Raw genomic sequence first — 20630 nt, forward strand, 5'->3', positions numbered from 1 at the left:
CAAGCTTATATGACTCAAGCTGCAAGACAAGTATATTAAATACAAGATATTAAGTACATTTCAAGTGAATGACTTTTCAACATTATGATCTTAGGACAAACTCTTAAAAAGGTATACAGAGCTCAGTTTGTAAAGGTGTCATGTACTCAATTCAGCTTCCTGGTGCAGTCTCTTTTTTTTCTCCAAACACTACTCAGTCAGCTCCTTGACCATATTCAAGTGCTGAAGTGACCTGTTCAAAGAACCTACACATAATGATCCTCAAACACCCTCCTGATAAATAGCAGCCAGTTTAAAGCCCGTCCCTGAGTAAGGACAGATCTGCTTTTTTACTGTGCACTTTTCTCTGTCAAATTTCCTAAGAGATTTTAATCAACAGATCTTTCTGAAATTGACGACAGTCAGTTTTAGATTTCTGTACCCTAAATAATCTTACACAATCTCTCATACTAGTGTTCAGTCCCTCTTCCAGATTTCTTAGGTATTCCCAAAACAAAGGACATAACAGGAACTTCACTGGCAACTTCTTTCTACTATGCAAACCAATTCTTTATGCCTTGTTTTGTTTCACATATATTAACTACTTCCTTATAATTTACTAATTCCTGGAAGACAGAGGACCTTTCTTCTTGAGAGTCCTAGCAAGTGTTCTTATCACAGGCACCTGGGAATACATGGAAAATGCACCAAGTAGATCATCACCAGGAATGTACCCATTCTTCAAAGGATACAAGTTTGGAAAGTATTTCTTCTCTGATACATAACATGAATAACAATCATGTTACCCATTGTTTTCTGAAATGTAATTTAATAGCTCAATTGCCGAGGCTCTGAATTTCATTTTGGACAGAAAAGCTGCAAAATTCTCACTATATCTGGACATTCATGTACTTCAACAGGCACCATGACCATGGCTGCCTTAAACACTTGTTTTGCCTCTATTAGTGATTTCAGTTCCCCAGTTTCAATCAGCACTCTAGCCAACAACTTTTTAGTTTCAAGTCCTGCAATTGCAAGTGGTGGGCAGTGCACAGAGACTGCCAGCAAGGATTCTGCTGCACCTGTTTACTCCTCAGGGGCATCCCTTTGCAAGAGAAAAAGCATGTACACCTACCAAGATGTTGGTTGGATACTGTGCAGCACAACTGTATGAATGGCAGGGTAAGCACTTACATGTGTTTCCTGTCACATTTAATCATTGGAATTGTCCTTTACATGGTTCTGACCTAGGTCAACCCAAACAATGCTTCAAGGGGACTTGGAGGGCACCTGGACTAGGCAGCATTTCCATTACCCAGCCTGCATCTGGCCATGCTGTTCTGGAGGTCAGAACAGCTTAAACTGCTATGCTCACAGTGAAAGTGATGCTATGCCAGAGTAAGACACTAATCTCTTACCTACTTCACTGACCAGCACAGGAACGGTCACAGATCTGCTAGATGGTTAATATCCTCTGTAAGAGGAACTGCTGAAAACCATACAACTTAAAACTTACCAGCTTAATTTAGAGAATAACATTTAACTACAGCATTGGAATAAAGCACTGCGGATTTACAGGCAAATACATGGCAGAATAAGGAACAGCACTCTGTAGTTCAGAGGAATAAAGATAAATCAATATTAATACAACCTAAATTGCTAGAAAACATCATATTCTTTAGAGCTCATTACTTAGAGATTCACTTTGAACTCTGAGAATTATTTACTTGAAAAGCATTCCATGGCTCCTCAGCCAGCTCCTCTTCTTCTCTGCCTTCTCCTCCACCTTTGAAGGAAAGTTGAGAGGCCTCTAAACAAATTTAGAACTAGGGCATAAGGGGTTTATCTTTTAGAGGGGCTGGTGAGTATGCTGTGAGTTAACTTCCAAACATTCATAGTTACTGTGGGCTTTACATGTCTATGTGTAACATCTCTTACAATAAATGCATAATCTATTAATAAAAAAACAACTTTTAGTTTTTGGCTATCCTGATAGTTTCTTGAAATATATGCTGGAAACAGAATACAGAGGTGCTTTTTATGCTCATTTTTCAGAACAAGTCTGTATCTTACAGAATCCCAGAGGCCGTGCTGGGATTTCCTTCATTTATGATCATAAGGAAAAGTACAAACTTGGATGGCTGGATAAAGTTCAATATAATTAAAAGTTACCACAGCTTCTGCATGAGGAAAATAGAAACCAGTATCAAACTACGTCAATTATTTCTAGGAAAGAAAGATTAGGCCTTTTTAATTCCCCTCTAGAATTTATTTTCATTTCCAGCAACAATGTATTTTGAATCTGTAAAACAGAGAAAAAGAAGCAAAGTGGATACTTTGACTTGTTTACTCATTTAGAAGACTACAAAAATGAGAATAAAGTCATTTTTAAAAAGCAAAGTTTCATATTCAAATGGTAAAATCAGAAATCAAGATGATTGCTGTAGCTTTCTTATTTCAAAGCATTACAAACAAGCCAATTAAAGAGAAATATTATTATACAAATTGAAAAGTTGCACAAAAATAGCTTCATTACATTTCATTTTTAGGATAGTATACCAACCTTAGAATGCAAAAGCAAGCAATATACAAGGTCCCATTTGCTGTCAGAAAGGAAGTTGACTGCAAGATCTCAGGCAGCAGTTTGTACAAATAATAGTCAAGTTTTCGTTTCCTAAGAATAGCTGCAATCTAAGGGAGAAGGGAAGAAAAAAAAATGGAGGACAAACGTTAATTCAGTTAGGCACTTTTTGCACATGGTAAAGAAATAGAAGAAGGGAAAATGAGGCATGCCCACTTAAGTAGTAAAACAAAGCCTATTAAACTTTATGGACAATACCACAAAGATTTGCTTTGAACTTGTTCTACACGTTACAATATTTATACCAGGAAATACATCAAGCAATATGAAATAAGAAGTATAGGAGGAATTTTATTACCTTGCTAACGTTGGCCGTAATTGTCAGAAACATTGTCTGCCAGATATCAAAACTTTTAAGATGTTGATATATCTACAGAGTTCTATCTTTAAGACAACTGGACAATCACATAATTATGGTCAGACTATCACAAAAGTAATCCAAACACACGCCTTACAGAGTGTCTCTGAAGTTGTGATGTATTTTTAAAGGTTTTCTATTCCAATTAAATAACTGTAAGTCCTCAAAAAATGTTCACCATCTCCTGGGAAAACAACACATTCCTGACACATTTCACAAAATTGGTATATTACCTAAAAAACTGCCTATAGCAGAAAACAGGCTCAATCTAAAGAATATTCTTTTTGTTCCATTTAATGTATGTCCCAGGTATTATAAAGAATAGTTTATTTAATGACTCAAACAGTAAAGGTCCTCAAATTTTCTTAGGCTACAGAAATTCTGCAATTAGGTAACAGGAAGATGTAGCAAACCACGCTTGCCTCAGAGGTACCCAGGGCTACAAGAGGCAACAGACAAGCTCAAGTATGGGAAACTCTGGTTACACCTAAAGAAAAACAAGTTTTCATTTGAGGGTGGCTGAATATTGGAGGAGGTTGCTGAAAATGATTGTGAACTCTCCATCGCTGGAGACCCTTGAAACTTAACTAGAAAAGTCCTCAAGCACCTCAGGGCCACCTAAGGTCCCTCCAGCCTGTGTGCTCTTACAACTCCAGGAAAGTACACTTTGAGTGTAACATGAGACAATTTTTCATTCTACAAGCATTATTATCTTCAGCTGCACTGATCTCCCAGAGACTATCAAAACTGGACTGAGTTTTTGGTCAATGCTTAGAGAAGTTCCAAACAGAGCAAGCTTCATATTGCTAGTACTGATGAGAAGAAAGAGAGAGATCCTGTCAAATCCGTACTTCCACACAGCACATCTCAAAGTCTTGGTTGTGAGAGGGAGGTAGTCTTCCCAAGCATTGCCCTCTGAATAGCAAGTAGATGTTTTAGAATCAGAAATGGGCTCAGGATTCTACTAAAACTAACCATGTTAGTTTGGAAAGTTCTGCCAAAATCTTCTTTCCAAAATGAAGCTTGAACTAAGGATTAAGAAGAAATCCATGCATGAACAGACCTCTGAAAACAGATTTACACATTACTTAATCAAGTGTCAAGACTGCTTTGAGCATAGTGGATTAGGCAATAATGCAATCCAGATAATTTTTCTGCTGAAGGAAAGTCTTAATGTAGTCTAAATGCCAGATAACTGGTTGCTACCCACTCAGCTATTTCTAGCATATTGTAGGAAGGACATGAACATTGGAACAAAATAACCATTTTTTAAGAACACAGCCCTTATACCAAAGTGTGAAGCCTTGCTCCCTCACACCAAAGTGTAAGAAGTGCAACATGGAAAGATTGGTATCGTATAAATTAATGTCAAATCAAATTCCAAAATTTATTTCTGTAATGTCTCCAGTAATGTAAATTTCTGCTCTGCCTTCTCTTTACTATGCTACTCCCAAATGAAAAACAGAAAAGAGCCAGAAACAATAACACACAAACCATTGCAATGAAAATTGTTCACACTAATTGAAAGAGAAATATGTGTGAGAGCAATAGAGCTTCAGAAAAAAAAAAATCTTATAAAAGCTTAAATTTTCTAACTGCTTGATTAGGACATCAACAAAGCTAAATATTGTGTAAGGCTGAAAGCAGGCAAGAGCAGACGATAGAGCTCTACTTTTCTACTACCAGTGATGTGATTACATGGAAAAAAAGCCAGATATTTCAGGATACCATTCTGTTGTCCCTATCAGTGCCACACATTTCAGAAAAGTATTATTCAAGTGCAGAAAGATTACGAAATCTGATGTCAGAATGCAGCAGTTCATGGCTCCCACTGGGATACACTTCACTCAAATCAGCTGGGAGAACTCTGTGATGAAAACCAAATTCTTACAATAAATGCACAGGTCAAGGCTTAGCAGTGGATGCCAATAGCAGAAAGAATGGAAGAAGAGGGCATCAGGACATCCAGTAGGTACTTCCTTGGCAAAAGAATCTCCATAACGATGCTAACAGATGCATTGAAAAAAACCTGGTCAGTATTAATAAACAGACAGAAAACAATATTTTCTAGCATTAACTGTAGAATTCACACAACTGCATTTTGACTCTCCAACACAAAAAATGTAATTATAAAAAACTCAGTCCACCAGTTTCAGGATACCTCAATTTGCGGAATATCATTACCCAAGTCCTTTTTCTTTTATAATTTAGTCTTTATACACAAATGCTAAGCCCCATAGATCTAAAAAAATCAGAATTCTTTTAATGCATCCTAACCATGGAAAGAATATACACAATTCCAATGCCATCCCTAAACCACAGCTACACAGTCTACTACAAGATTACAGCTAGGCAATTGCTGTTCCAGCAGAAAAGGAACACAAGACTCAAACCCAAACATTATGTGAGGCACCAGCCAAGCCTGATTATTTTCATGATGTGTCATGTAACACCTACAAGTATTCATCATCCAACCACAATAACCTCAGCTTCACCTCCAGTATCCTTAATCCTCACCTGTATCCCTGAACTATGGATTCCACAAGAGGCACTGCACACAAAGGATAGTTTGACTTAATTGAAGTACTAATTGGCTGACCAACGTACAGTTGGACAGGTTACATAGCAGGCTAAAAACACCACAGGCTTTCTGCCAATTCTGCTGTCCTGCGTACAACATTTTTGTCTCTCCCTCCTCCCTCCTTAACCATGTCCTAAGTTTGTACAAAGTGTATGACTTCAAGGACTACCCCTCCATCAAAATTAAACAACACATACTACACTGACTGATGGAAAATGGAAACAAGTAGCACCATCTCTCATTCCTTCACAACATCCAGCTGAAATCCACCACACCATAACAAACTTTTATTAAAGAAAAAGAGGAAAAGAAAAAAAGAATTTTAAAAAACCCTACAGAAATATGCAGACACTTAGCCAAATCCTTACGAAAGCAGAGTTCAACAGCATTTATAAGCACAACTATCTGACATGTTGAGGCACCTTTAAAATGCAAATTTAGAGATTACCAACACAACTGTGCACATGGTTTATATAATCCATATGATGCAAGTCATTAAAAACCCAAGGAAAAATTTATAAATTAAGTCACACGCTAGAAGCAAAGCAATCTCCAGTATTTAAAACAGTTAAGAAAATACTTCAGATTACTCAAGTGGCGGGCAGAGCTACAAATACATGTTAGATTTCTTTAAAAATTGTATTCAGTTATTTATATGTCCTTTTAGAATCTTTTGCAATTTTTTACAAATTTTACAACAACATTACTCCTTTGTTTTATAAAAATTATTTTTAAGCTCTTTGGAGTAACTGAATCTCAAAATGCCCTCAGGTAACACTTGGGTTTTGAAAGACTTGCTCAAATAAGCAACTTCTTTCTCATGTGTCCTCTGAAACACTCAGATTTGTTTTTCCTTATTTAGCTCATCCCTTCCTGATTTCACAGATTACAAAACCTGGGTTCCACATTGTTTAATTCATATCAAAAACCTGGCTTCCACATTGTTTAATTTCATAATTCAGCTCCTGCAGTACTCTGAGGAAGAAGAATGTGTGCCTCCTGCTCTCTGAGTTGCCCTGTCTCATGCAAGATGCTATATGAGGATCACCATCAGTGGGTTGTTTTGATTTGAATTTTTTAAAATTTTCCATATCACCCAATCAACTAAAAAAAAAGAAACAAACAGTACTCACACATTCTTTGAATGACATCTAAATTACCTTCAAGCCTGGAATCACTCTCATTCCATGACAACTTATCTTTAGTATTTGTTTTCCTTCTATTGAAATGAGTTAGAGACTGAATTTCATTCTCCTTAAAATGTCCAACTCAGCATAATTTTCAAGGATTATCCTCCTACCCTGAAATTCTTGCACTCTACAGTAAAGCTGTACCAACTTAAGAGAACAGATTTATTCCTTGATAAACAGTCCCTGCTAGTTCTCAGTATTTGTAGTGTCTTTACCAAGATCTTTGCTCAGTCAGTCAAGGCTGAGACTTTCCCTCATTTCCAACAGTACCGTGATACAGGTGCCTGGTTACCCCTTGCATCTTTGAGCATAAATTTTTCAGTTCACCTGAATTCATTATATGATTCTTTTTAAATTCTCAGCATATCTCAGCAAAAGATTATTTTTGTTTATTTTCAATTTATGAAAGAATTTTTATAGCATGACTTGAAAACCACCTGAACAGAGTGGAATGACCGCAGCCTGGAATGAAGAAGTCACAGATTCTTACTTTAGTAACATCTAGGCTAATTTTACTCCTATTTAACCCAGCTTCCAGAAGAATCTAAAGGCAAGAAGACAGTGACCTACACGTCATTCATAATATAGCAGAGAAACACAGGACACTGCACAGTACTAAGATGAACAGATACCCAAAAGAAGGCAATCACATACCACCATCACAGTAACTCTAGGTACTGAATCAGACAAAATAGAGATTACTGACAGTCTAACCCAGAGATCCAAGCTGGCATCCAGAAGCATATTCCACAGTAACACTATCATTCTCCCTAGTCTCCCCACCCTACTTCTAAACACACAATGGTTTGCAGCACAAAAAGGAAAAATCACATTTTAATATACCCAGCAATTCCAGAGTATTTCAGAATACAGTCTGGGCAGTGCAGCCTTCTTGCACACCTCAGAAAGATGATATATGACAACTCTATCTATGCTGGCAGACAAGAGAGGATCCACTTTAGTGTTAGCTGGCTCCCTACCTTTGCTCAGGACCAGGTCAAACAGCTCTCCCAAGGGAAGCTGCATGCAAAGCAAACATGAAGCAGCAGCAACACAGCCAATGTGCACCATCCATCCTTGGGAACAACCTCTGGCCCAATCCTACAGCAATGTACAGCCAGGAAAGTGATGTGAGACTCACACTTCAGCTTGATCTTTGGCTGGTGATTCTGTCTCACCTATAACCATTTTCAAAATAATTCACTAGTACAGTAAGAGCTGTTCTTGCTGTTGTTACCTCCAGCCAAACAGTGATTTCCCTGTGAAGTGACCTGCCAGCTGACACACCTTGCACTGCAGCTCCCTGGCCCATGCTGTACTTGTACCAATGTCCCTCCCACTGATATTGCAGAGCAAGGAAAAGCACTTCATATTTATACAACAGCTGATAGCATTTGTGTCTCTAACAATATGATACCCAATGCTATCCTCTTCCTAGAGAGGTTACAGAGTAAAAAATGGAGATTAAGATACAGAATGCAGTTATTGGTGGGTCAAACAGGGCTCAGGAAGACAACAGCACTGGGATCCTAAGTAGAAAAAAACCCCTTTCTGACACAGAAAGAGAAAGAAGCAACTGGCATCTAAAAACCTGAAGATTATTCTAGGCATAGGAAGAAGCAGATATGGCACAAGTATGAAGAAATATTAGAAGTGCAACCCACATGAGAATCAAAAGTAAGAAAATGGACATGAAAAGAGTATGCGAAGAGATTAAGAAAGAAAAAAATCAATAAAATAGGGCAAGTGCTGAGGATCATTAAAATCTGTACTGGAGGTACTGGAGCAACAGACTCTGGTTACTTCTGCTCTGAAGAGTTGGCTGAACCACCCCTCAGTGCAGAGGACATCTGAAACAGATCCGCTGGCACCCACCCTGCACTAGGCCTGCTGCTCCTATGCTCAATGCCAGCAGATCTGTGTGGGAGAGGTGTCTGGAGTCAGAGCCAGGAGTAAGCCAAGAGTCAGCTTGGGCCAGTGCTCAAGCTGTGCTCTGGCTGTGCCCTTTAGCAGCAGGAAGGAAGGACAGCAGATATAGGGGAGGAAGGGGTTCATGCTGGGAAGGAAGGGCGGGAGATGCAGGTGGGGAGAGGAAGACCTGTGTTTGAAAGGGAAAAGGGCAGGACAGAAGTCAGGTTGGAAGCCTGTCTTAAATTAGGTGAAGAGAGTAGACAATCAGACTAAGAGAAAGGAAAGGTAAATGGCATGACTGACTCTTGCCATCCCACAGGCAAATGGTTAGAAGAATGAGTTCTAGAGTTGCTACCACAAAGTAGCAAACAAACATTTTTTACCTTATTCAGATTAGGTGAAAATGTTACCTGATCAGATTATCTCTGATACACTACAAAGCCTTCATACAAATGACTGAGCACTACTACTGTGCACTATCAGCAAACAAATGTCTAAAACGTACAAACCCCCAGGAAAAGAAGACTTTGCTCTAATATATGTGATGAATAGCATTTCACCCATGTGAAATCAACAGAATCTTGGGAAATGGAAGCTGAGACAACTCAAAGCCAGTATTCCAGCCTTTTCTCAGCTTCATGCAATTTACCGTTAAATCATTTTCTTCTCCTCACCTATGTCAATTTCTAGAAGTCTGACTTCTCCAGCTTTGAAAATACAAGGTGACACTTTCCCATTTTGTTTAGCTTTGACTAATGTAAAAACAAAGTATAGATGGAACAAAACACACCAAGTTCTGAGGAAGGACTTCTTCATTGAAGCTTCAAGATATCAAGGCAAATAGTTTTCATAAAGCATAATTACAAGGTTTATGAAAGACTGTTTAGGGATTCTTCTGCAGGTATAGATGCTAAGCAACTTTTTTTTTTTTAAGTGGGTCTCATAAGATTTGCATATGGAGACATTCAGTTTGTGGAAACACAAGCAGTCTTAATTACAAAACAGGCATTCCTGTCAGCCACTTCATATGGGGAGGGACAATTCAATTTAGATGTGAAGCCCATTTTCACTAAAGCAATCAATTTGTACTGGAGCAAAAATAAAGACAGTGCAAGTATGGTGTCTCAAGGCTATATTTTTTTCCAACAAAAAAAATACTCAAGCACAATTACTAAAAAGAGAAGGAAAAGAAACAAACAACTAAACAAAAAGTACAGCACTACTTAAAAGCAAAGACTATATAGTCACTTACTGACAGCCAATATTTCACTTACTAATGCCACTTAATTCAGCTCCATCAGTCTCCCACAGACCAAGGAGAAACAAAACATTTAAGAGATGTGGGGTGAAGCTGTTATGACTTTGCACTCTAAATTGTAACTGTCCCTAACCACGTTCTCTCAGAGAACAACCTTTGGTTATTTATTGTCATCTATTCATTCATTTCTACACAACCTTTGTGAAAGGAAACTCTTTCATCTCCTTTCCTTAGTTATTAGCTTGTAGCAAAAGGAGGAACAATCAGAAGCCATTTTACAGGCTTGACATAGAAAAATGAAGTGCATTTTTTGTTGCTGAGCTCTACAAAGAACCAGGACTAAGTACTGCCAGAAACATTTTGAACACACACTGATATAACTATAAAGACAAAATAACTTAAGTGCATCTTCTTATGTGAACCTGAACATGTCTGCTGTACAACTGTGGTATTTCATTTACAGTTAAAAGGTTTTCAAGCACAGCTGTAAGTCCACCAAAGAATGAATTCTGTGATGACTCTCTTAATTCAAGACTGTTCTTTCCCTGCCAGGCTATTTAACTTGCAAAGCTTCTGCTTCCTCCTCTGCAGCCCACATTGCACCCTTTTCCTCTTTACCTTACACTGGTTCTGGTGCTCATCAAATCCTGCTCAATAATCCAATTCAATTCATTACTGCATATGAAAATGACCCAGCTAAAAGCAGGGTAAGTAATCTCTGGGTTAGCTCATGGAGAGATGAGGTCCAGAATCACACAAAGAAAAGGTACAGTTATGTGTCTGGGAGCAGAGACTGGCAAATGCTTCCTCTCTCTTTAGACAGGATCTGAGAGCAGCTCAGCTTTAGATTACTCTGGCAGATCAAGTTAAACACTATCAATAAAAACCTACGAGAAACTAAACTAAACTGCAAAGAAGACAGTGCAAAAAGTGACAATTACAATATAGCAGGACATTGGTTGAGAAGGTTCCCACCTCACTTTGGGTTTGTGACAAGATGTAACTGTTTATGGGGTCACAATGCAAAACAGGTCAGGAAACCATTTTGTGGTTTGTTTTTCTTTTCAAAGAAATAAAAAGCGGGAGCTTTCTCCCTAACCCGTGACTGCACAACTGAGTGAACCATAACAGAGCTATGAGCAGGAAATCTCTTTACCAGGTTTGGCTGATGGGGATTTTTGATTTAATTACAGAACTGTTTAAGTTGCTTAATTTAGCCAGACCTGAAAAATCACCACTACACCTCTCATGGATCACTTCAGAACCATGCTCTGCTGGTACAAGTATTTATGCTCCTACAGAGCAAACCAGACAGAAAACAGACACAAAGAAAATAGTACTGGCTAAAGGCAGAGGAGAAGAGAGAATGTTGTCTGTATTAGTTTCATTATACAGCTCACTGTATGCTCCCACCAGCTGCCACTCCTGTCTGTGGCAGTTCAGAGTGAAAATGTTCACTGTCAGACAGGACAGCTCCTTAGGTTCACACTGCTACATTACTGTTTTATCATACAAATGGATGTCATCACAATTTTCACTGAAGAAACCCTTCAACGGGAGCTAAACCAAATTATGTCAGGATGCTGCCATCCCGCTCCTTTCCTTCTCTTTATTACATAGCTCAATAATTTTGTTGCACCACCACTGGTGCAGACTCAATGGCTTGTGCTTCTTTCTGTCACGCCAGCTTGGGGGCAGCTTGGTGGCCAGCTCCCTCCTCATTCCCCGGGTACCACTACGGCAGAAGCAGGGAGGTGGGGACAGAAGCGCTCCCCTGCAGCGATTCCAACTTAGATTGGCTTCAAGGGTATGTTGACACAGGTGATGCAAACACATCCCAGCTCCTCTATCTACACCCTAATTTGCTGGAAACGTGCCAGCTGCAACTGAGGTGATATAACCAAGCCTAATTGCACTCTCACACTGAGATACCTCACCTGTAGGATACTCTCTAAATAGTCAGACTCCTTCAGCCTTCATAATTTTTTTTAGCCTTGCTTCATTATGCAATGGAATCTCCTTGATCTTAAAGCACTGATTATGAAGGTGTCACCAACACACGTGCATTACACTTGCTACTGCCAAAGACACAATGCCAGCCTCCCAGGCAAACACTAAGGCTTTTTATTCAGGTACCACAGGTATTGGAAAACGACAAAAATACGATGTTCAGGCATGTGTCCATGCCCCTCTACCCACCAGCACCAATCCTGTCACAGTATGTTATGCCTCCAGATGCCACCACCCCCTATGTCTTTCCTCTGCCCTACTTGGCCCAGATTCAACATATTCTCCCTGCCATGCCTTTCCCCCGCCAAACACCGGGTTCTCCCCACCACACAACCCTGCAGCCCTTTCACCAAACGGCCCCACCACCATCCCTCTCCTCCCCAGCACCAGACTCCACACCAAACCATACTATTTACGATTCTTTCCCTTCACTCCAGGGTCAGGCTGCCCCTTGACTTGTCTCCTGCCTTTTGCCTCCGACCATAACCCTCTTCCCCCACCCCAGACGAGCTTCCTTTCCTCAATATGCCTTATGTCCTTCCCTGCCACCCCAAGCCAGACGCCCCTCGCCATGGCACCGCTTGTGCCCTCCCCAAAAACAGCCCTATGCCCTTCCCCCTCCGCTCAGGCCAGGCTCCCACCACGTCCTTTATAGCCCCATTCCACTCCTGGCCAGGCTCCCCCCTGCGCCCTAGTATCCCCCCAAAACCAAGGCCAGGCTCCCCCCTCTCTGACACCCCTCCTGCCCTTGTCGTCCCAGGCCAGGCCCCCCCTTAGGCCGGGCTGCCGCACATACACACTCACACACCCACCAGGTAGAGGGTGCCGTAGATGCGGAGGGACTCTGCCAGGGCGCTCTGGGTGACGTGCAGCACAGCCCAGGAGCACTTCGGGTGCCAGGTGTGCCCGATCTCGTAGCAGTTGTGGGGGATGGACTTGCTCAGGGCCGCCATCTTTGCAGCGCGCGCGCGGAGGGGAGGGGACGGGAGGGGGCGCGGGGCGCGCGCGGCCGCCGCGTCACCGCCGGTGCCGGGGGAAGAGGTCGCGCGGGGCGCTGCGCGCGCCGGGGTTACTCGCGGGCACAGCCGCTAATCCGCGGCCGCCGGGGAGCGGCCGGGGCCGGGGGTGGCGCGAGCCGCCGGAGCGGGGGTAGGGGGGGGCCGGCGGCGCGAGGCGACGCTGAGGGCATGCGTGTCCCCTCTGTGTGTGCGTGTGTCCTCCGTCTGTGTGTCCTCCGTCTGTGTGTCCCCCGTCTGAGTGTCCCCCGTGCCCTTGGGCGTCCTGTCTGTGTGTCCCGCGCCCGTCTCCGATGTGTCCCCTGTGTCCCGCGTGTGTCCCCTTCGTGTGTCCCCGCTCTGTGCGTCCCGTGTCCTGTCACGCACCCGTGGCGGCACGGGCACTTTTGTGCCTGCACGAAGCTGTGTTTCTGTACTTGGTGGGGTCGCAGCCGTACGGATTGTGGGATGCCTGCGGCGAGAGCCGCTCGCACGACTCGGCTGATTCCCGTCGCGGTGGTGAGGGGAGGTTTCAGTGCAGGGCGAGGAGCTCAGAATTAAAGGTCATGTCGCAGTTCGCTCGCCGCCTGTGACTGCGGCGACATCTCCTTCAGCTCGCTCCACCCGTGCAGCCCTGTTCCCTCCGGTTTTCATGTCATCCCTCTTCTCCTGAGCCCCTGGATAATGTCAAACACTGCTTCCTGTCTTAATTGGTGTGGCCTCCTCACACACTTAGAAGTCTGTCTCCTGTGGTTAGAGTGTTTGCAGGCTGGCTGCAGAGTTCTGTAAACTTGCTGGGAAGTGGATTTGCCTGTGCGTGAGTCCCTGTGCAGAACTGCTTGTTAAGTGCAAAGTCTTCCTAAAAAGAAGCACTTTAATTATGAGCACAGTGAGCCCAGGGAGATAATTAATTAACGTTTAAAGGGACCACTGGAGGTCATCTCATCCAAGCTCCCTCCTTAAGCAGCATCCCCTAAAGCATGCCACTCAGGATTGTGTCCAGGCAGCTTTTGGATATCTCGAAAGTGAGGGAGACTCCACAACCTCTCTGGGCAGCCTTTTCCAGTGCTTGGTCACCTACAGAGAAGTAAAGAAGTTCTTCCTCATGTTCAGGTGGAACTTCCTGTGCATCAGTCTCTGCCCATTACCTCAAGTCCTCTCGCTTGGCACCACCAAGAAGAGCCTGCCTCCATCCTCTTGACACCCTTCCTTCACATACTGATAGACATTGGTGAGGTGCCCTCTCAGTTTTCTCCAGGTGAAAGAGCCCCAGGTCCCTCAGCCTTTCCTCATACGAAAGATGTTTCAATCCCCTAATCACCTTTGGACATGGTAGAGTTTTACAAAACCATGGAGGCAATGACTGATGACACAGTTACAGCTCAATTGCAAAACTGGCATCTAGATCCAGCTTGAAATTTTGCTAATTTAGGGACTAAAGGGGCAGTGTGTACCAGGACCTGAGGATTTTATTTGTGTCTCTGTTAAATAACAGTTCACAAACACTCTGTCCTGATGAAGCAAGTACACGCTGTATGTCCTGTGCTGAGGTTGAGTCAAGAAGAGATTGTTTCAAGACCTAGGTGGGACATACATCCTGAAGTCCATAGGAAGATCAGCAAAGTAACCTGCAGTGAAATGCAGACTTAGAACAAATCCACAGCAGGAAAATTCTGTCCTCTTACAGCCCAGCTCCAAACAGAACTGTTGAAGAGTTCAGCTTGCTGATCAGACTTGAGATCATCCTGTACCACTCACAAAAAGACAGAGCCAGTTTGTCACTGATTTTGCAAACTCCTTTACTGTTCTTCCAAAGGAGCTTGCTGTGGGTGCAAGAACATACTTGCATTTCAATTTTAGCAGCCCAGAGATGGGTAGGCTGAATGGTTCACAGAACTTGGGGCCACTGAGAGACTATTTGCAGACTCATAACAAATCTACAATAGGAGATCTTTGGCCTAAATAGTTCAATTATGCTATTTCAGTCAGCATATCTGACCAACCAACCCTCTTCAGGTAGAACTCTGTCTATGATAGGTTGTATTTAAAATCTAGTAGAAGGCCTTAGAGAGAACTTTATTTTTTTTAATTCAGCTTTAATGCTGGGGTACAGCTTCCCTGCAGCTGTGGCTGTGTGGCAGCCTCAGGGAGTGAATATTCTGTGTGCTGAGCATCGCAGGGAAGCAGTCTTGGCAATATAACTGGCTGCAGTGCTGTCTGGACTTTGGCTTGGACCTAGTGCCTTGCTTGCTGTTTTTGTAGTACTCTGTAAAACACTGCTTGTGGGCAGAAAAGGCAATTATTGCCTAAGTTATGGATTCTGGCTCTCTTTGCTTGCATGTTTTGGCTTTCATAATATTCTGGGCTTAAGTCTTGCTTGCTGCCTTGTATTTGTAGGCAGAGAACTATGGCACATACAATAGTAATTGCACAAGCTGATTCTTTCACCTCTGACACACGTTTTTGCAGACAGCCCTAATTTTGGGACTACTTGCCCAGCTCAAGTTAAGCAAAACTGGCAGAGAAAGATCCAACAAGATACTTTGTTCATTTGTGCAGCACCCCTGATCAGGCTGAAGTGTTGCCTGCTCAGAACTGCGGGCTTTTGCATGTCTCCTGTTGGGTCAGCTGAGGAAGAGTCTGATGATGCACTGATAAAGAAAGCAGCACAGTCCTGACCTTGCTCTGGGTTCTTTTCCACGGGGTTGCAATATTCTGAGAAGAAGCCCCAGGGGTGAAGCCACGTGGGAGTACTGCTGATGGCCCAACTGGCATTGGATGCCACCCCAGGCTACTCTGTCCTGGGAAACCTACCCTTGATTGGAATAGGGACAAAAAAGTCTCAGAAAAGGATGGAATCGCATGAATTAAAATAAAACATTGAAGACCTTTACTTTTGCCCCATAAGTACCTAGGGTTTTCAGGAATGCTCATTTTTGCATTAACAAGGCTCTCTACTGGGAATAGCAGGGTGTATCTATAATGTTGCTTAAACAAACACTAGTGGTGAATCCTGTGGCATAAAGCCAAGTGATGTGACACACACGGTTCAGAGCTTGCCTTGTAACATGCAGGTCCCTTGGAGAGAACTACCCAGAGAGTACCAAAACCAAAGCCAGAGAGAGAGTCAATTGCTAAGCAACATGAATGGTGGGGGAGTTGAGACTGCTCAGCTTGGTCCCTGGTCCTTGTTGATGTAGCAGAGTGAAAGATACCAATGTGTCTTAATAAAAATGTAGGCTGACAAAAATATGAGCCTCACTAGACTAGGACAGCAATGATGTCCCGGACTCCAAGCCTGGTGTCACAGAAGGGAGCGATGTGGCAGCATCTCACTGCGCTGAGACTCTGCTCCTGTTGCCTATGTTAACAAACTGCAGCTTTCAGTACCAGTCCCTGGCCAGACTCACTCTTTAGCAAGGTACCTTAACTGATGGACAGCACTGCAATCCTTTAGTTTACCCATGCACATGATAACTGATTATATTGGGAAGGCAGATGGCTTGGGTAGCAATTGCTGAATGAAGAAAAGTAGTCCCTTCCTTTCCAGGTTTTAGTGGGTCTCAGTTTGGAATATTCTCTACTGCTATCGTCAGCATCTGCTAAGTCTGGTATCTACAAATAAATTACATATCTCATCCCATGAGAGTAACTGGAGGTGTGAATATTTTTCTCTTGCCTTCACACTGAGCAGTTATCAGTGTTAGAAAGTGGCCTGGTCGGGAGCCCAAGGCGAGCATTTAACTAATTAGAACAAAATCAGGCAGAAAAAAATAAACTGATGTAAAAAACCAACCAGGGGACTTGACATTTCAGGAGGCTCTGCCTTCCAAATGCATTGGGATCTGGGAAATCTTCTTTCTAAATATTTTTAAATATCAGAACAATCTGGAAACATTTTAACTTGGAAGAAATGTTATGCATTGCCCTCTCCATTCCCTCTTGTTGCTTTCCAGCTTGTGTGCTTTTTTTTTTTTTTTGCTTTTTTTCTGTTTGTTTTCTCCCTTGGGACAAGGGATCCAACTTTTCCCTGCTCCTCATGCTGTTCTCAGTGCCTGCATTTTGGTTCTGGAAGTAACTTCTCTTGTCTGATAAGAACTGCTCTTTCCACCAGTCGGGCTTTTTTTTCACTCACTAATTTTCCTGCTTTTCGCATTCTTCCACTCTCATTGTTATTATCCCTCAGCTTGTTCTCTGCCATCTGTGCAATTGCCTCATGCTTCCATCATAAAGTTTATGAAATCCAAACTGAAAAGTATTCTGCTGCTAAGAAAGCTAGGGATTAAATTCATTCTTCTCTTCAGGTCAGTGGTGACAATGTCTACATGAAGATATCTACTTCCCTCAGTAAACTGCATAGAAACTTGGAGATATTGCTCCAATCTCCATTTCTTCTCAAAATCCAGCAGAAATGGTGGGCACAATATATTATTAGTTTCTTTTGAAACAAACCACAATCTTGTAACATACATCGCTAATACATGAAATAGCACTATTCAATGGGAGTGAATGGCCATTAATTGAATGGATTTACTTTCCTCCAAGAAAAAATGGGCCCTTTAAGAACTACTTTTCACCCTTGTGCCTGAAACTACTTATGCTTTTAACTTGACCCATTTTGCATTATTTGAAGAGAGATTCTCTTCTGGCTTGCAACCATGAATGCTACTTGTTCATTTTTTAGCAGGGGATAAGCTCAAAATACCCTTATGTTTGCTGATATTTCAAGGTAAAGGAATTATCTGGAAGTATTCCCATTTTCCAAGATGTAGTAATGCCCAAACTAAATATGGGATGGACTGTGGGATAATACCCTCTGAACAGTTTAATACACATAATAATATCCCCATGTTTATACAAAAATGGATTTTTTCCAGATCTAAATGTTGCAGTCTTTCTTACAGAGGTACCAAGGATTATACTAAGAAAACAAAATCATAGCATTCACCACACTGATTCTGTGGGCCAAACCAAGAGATGACACACTGAGCCATATTCATGCTACTGGCATCAGTTGAATTGTACTTCAACTGTATTTAGCCTATGGTGTTGCTGTTCCTGGAGACAGTGATTTCTTCTTTCTAAATCAGGTGACAGAATTGGTCATTAAAGGCTAAATTAAGCCACTGCTTTCACTACAGAAGGAATGAGAGGCAGTGCATGTGGACACACCATCCCAGGAGCAGCCTGAAACAGCAACTGTGACCCTGCTGCTTCCTTGCTGCTCTCCTGCTTTCCAGGAGAGCACTTTCTATAGCTCTGGAAAGAATGCAGAAATCAGTCTTGCATCGTCCAGGTAGCTCAGTGTGCTTCTGTGCTTGAAACTCCCTACCTTTGTTTGACTGGAACCACTGCAGTACAGCTTTATACCACCCAAACAGACCTGGTGCTATCAGAAGGTATGGCTGCCTGTGCTCTACAGTCACACTGCTGTGTCTGGAGTTCATGTCCTTCCTCTGCCATCCTCTTGTCTTGTTGTTCACCAAATTGAACAGTCAGGAAAGACCTGTCCCACACAGCTTCGACGTCCTTCATTTCTGCTTGCCAGGTGGGGGCAGCAGCCTTCAAACATGCAGGTGATCATCACCTTTCCAAGACCAGGAGTGGGGAGGGTGGGAACAGCTGGGATTCCACGCTGCTGCACACAGGGAGCTCGGGGGCAGCATCAGATGGGTCTCCACTCCTAAAGAGCTCCAAGAACTGAAGTAGAGCTCTGCACCTCTACTGTCTGTGACGTCTGATAGCTAATTCACTCTCTGGCACTTTTTTGGGGCCTTTTGAATGATATCTGAGATCAATATGTTATAGAGAGGTCTGGCTCTAAGTAGGATAGATACCAGCCAGTCATTGTCATTTGCCTGTAGGAGCAGCAGTGAGTGGTGGGCTGTTCTTCAGCAGCGTCAATGCCAAGGATCTTTCAGAAAATAGGAGAGAAAAAGGAGACAGGAGTGAATGATGACATCCTCAAACAAAACCTTTTGTTTGCCATTCCAAACGTTTTTGAGGTCATTATTAAGATTTTATTTATTCTTCCAACACAAGCATTTTTCAGTCATGACCTTAAGAAAATAGGTGCCTTTTTAATTTTTCTTTTGGAGTTTCTAGTTGTGCTTAAAGCTTATGTAATAAAACTTTCTATCCATCATGTTGGGCTGCTGAGGCCACAGACAGAAATGTAATTATTCTAAAGCAATTGAGCAACCAACAGCTCCTTCGAAAATTAATGATAGCTTCTAAGACCTCAGCACTTTTGAAAAGACTTTCAATTTAAGCCTGATTTTCTTTTTTTTACAGAAGAATAATGAACAGTAAATTTTAGCTATGTAGTTGTCAAATGCTCCTGTTGAAATAGCCTCAGGACACTGATCACTCATGCTGCCAGCACTTGGATGTCACAGCAGTAGAATTCAACAGCCTAAATAGCAGCTGCTGAACTGCTTCATTTTTCAGGTTTATATTTTCAAATAGGCAGTGATTTTATGTTATCCTGGGTTAAGAAACTACACTGTCCTTCAGCAGGACTGTGGATATCCAAAACTGTGAGCAGTGAGTGGCCCCAGAGGAGGCTCTTTGAGGCAAGCTGCTCCCTTTGCCTTTATTTTCCAACTTTGCTGCCAGTTGTCTTGAAAGTGCTTTAAATTGCAAATTAAAGAAACAGCACACCCATGATTACTATTAGATTTTGAAACACTGTGTTTAGGTGGGCAGATGTGGCTTTAGACATCCACATTTGGACCTCCTGTCAAAAATCACGGCAGTGTAAAAAACAATTGTGGATTTGATGGGACTGCAACATCAGATTCTTGGTTGGTTGGTTCCTCTCTGCTGGACCAGGTCTGTCAGTGTATATGAACAAGAATCAAGGAAATAAGTTGAAGCAAACTAGTTAAAACTCTCAAAAGTTTTTAAACATAGAAGCATTCAGAGGACAAAGCCTTCTTTTCAGCACCTCTGGCTCATTCCTAGAAGCCATTTCTAGCTTTTCTGCTCAATTAGTTGAGAAAGTCACTAAAGCATAGCAACATCACGGGAAAAAAAAGCACCAAAGAGCCTTGAGAAAACTCTGAATAATGCAGAAAGCAAGAACAAATGTTTCATATATGTGGTATTGTTAAAACTCTCAAGCGGCATAAATACTATAAACAATAGCAAAGAATAGGATATTTCTGTTTGTTTCCCCACACTTGAGATGACCTAACCTACCTCAAGCATGGTTCCACTTTGGGACTTATGAGTTCTTTGATCAGTCCAAAGTTGTGAAAATAAACACTATTATTCTACTGTTTTACATTCTTTTGTTCTCTGTAAATAGACTTAGGACTAGCAAAGTGAATTATAATAAAATACAAATCAAAATAAAAACTGACCATAGAGCAGAAACAACGCAAGGGGAAAAAAATGTAATAAACATAGAAATACTGAAGTTAAATACTCATCACTGAGAACAGCTCTGTATGCACCAGATGATTTTGTCACTGTTTCATGGTTGAGTTCTGATCTCATTCACAGACATGTCCTGCAGAGGCTTCCTGCATGCTAACCCTGGCATGGCCCAGAGAAAGACCTAACCTCTTGGGGTCAGTATTTTCGAAAACCCTGTGGAGTTAGATGTTCAGGTTTCATTGGATTTCAGTGCAGGTTGAACACCTAACTTTGTGTCTCAGAAAAAAATCTCCTTGTAAAGTAATCGGTCATTTCTTTGGCCCT

The 20630-nt window shown here is 42.0% G+C and overlaps 1 protein-coding gene across 1 annotated transcript in view; it reads right to left on the reverse strand.

The window, feature by feature from the left end:
* The window catches only part of TMEM135 (transmembrane protein 135), a 159484-nt gene extending 146472 nt beyond the window's left edge, over nucleotides 1-13012 (reverse strand). The window contains exons 1-2 of the mRNA XM_041483686.1: nucleotides 12741-13012; nucleotides 2543-2670 (exon numbers count right to left, since the gene is read on the reverse strand). Of these exons, the coding sequence (XP_041339620.1) occupies nucleotides 2543-2670; nucleotides 12741-12881 (269 nt within the window). The 5' untranslated portion in view covers nucleotides 12882-13012. The remainder of the gene's footprint in view (nucleotides 1-2542; nucleotides 2671-12740) is intronic.
* Nucleotides 13013-20630: the final 7618 nt, after the last annotated feature.

Source organism: Pyrgilauda ruficollis, unplaced genomic scaffold, assembly GCF_017590135.1.
Source record: "Pyrgilauda ruficollis isolate IOZ18807 unplaced genomic scaffold, ASM1759013v1 scaffold60, whole genome shotgun sequence".
Lineage (NCBI taxonomy): Eukaryota > Metazoa > Chordata > Aves > Passeriformes > Passeridae > Pyrgilauda > Pyrgilauda ruficollis.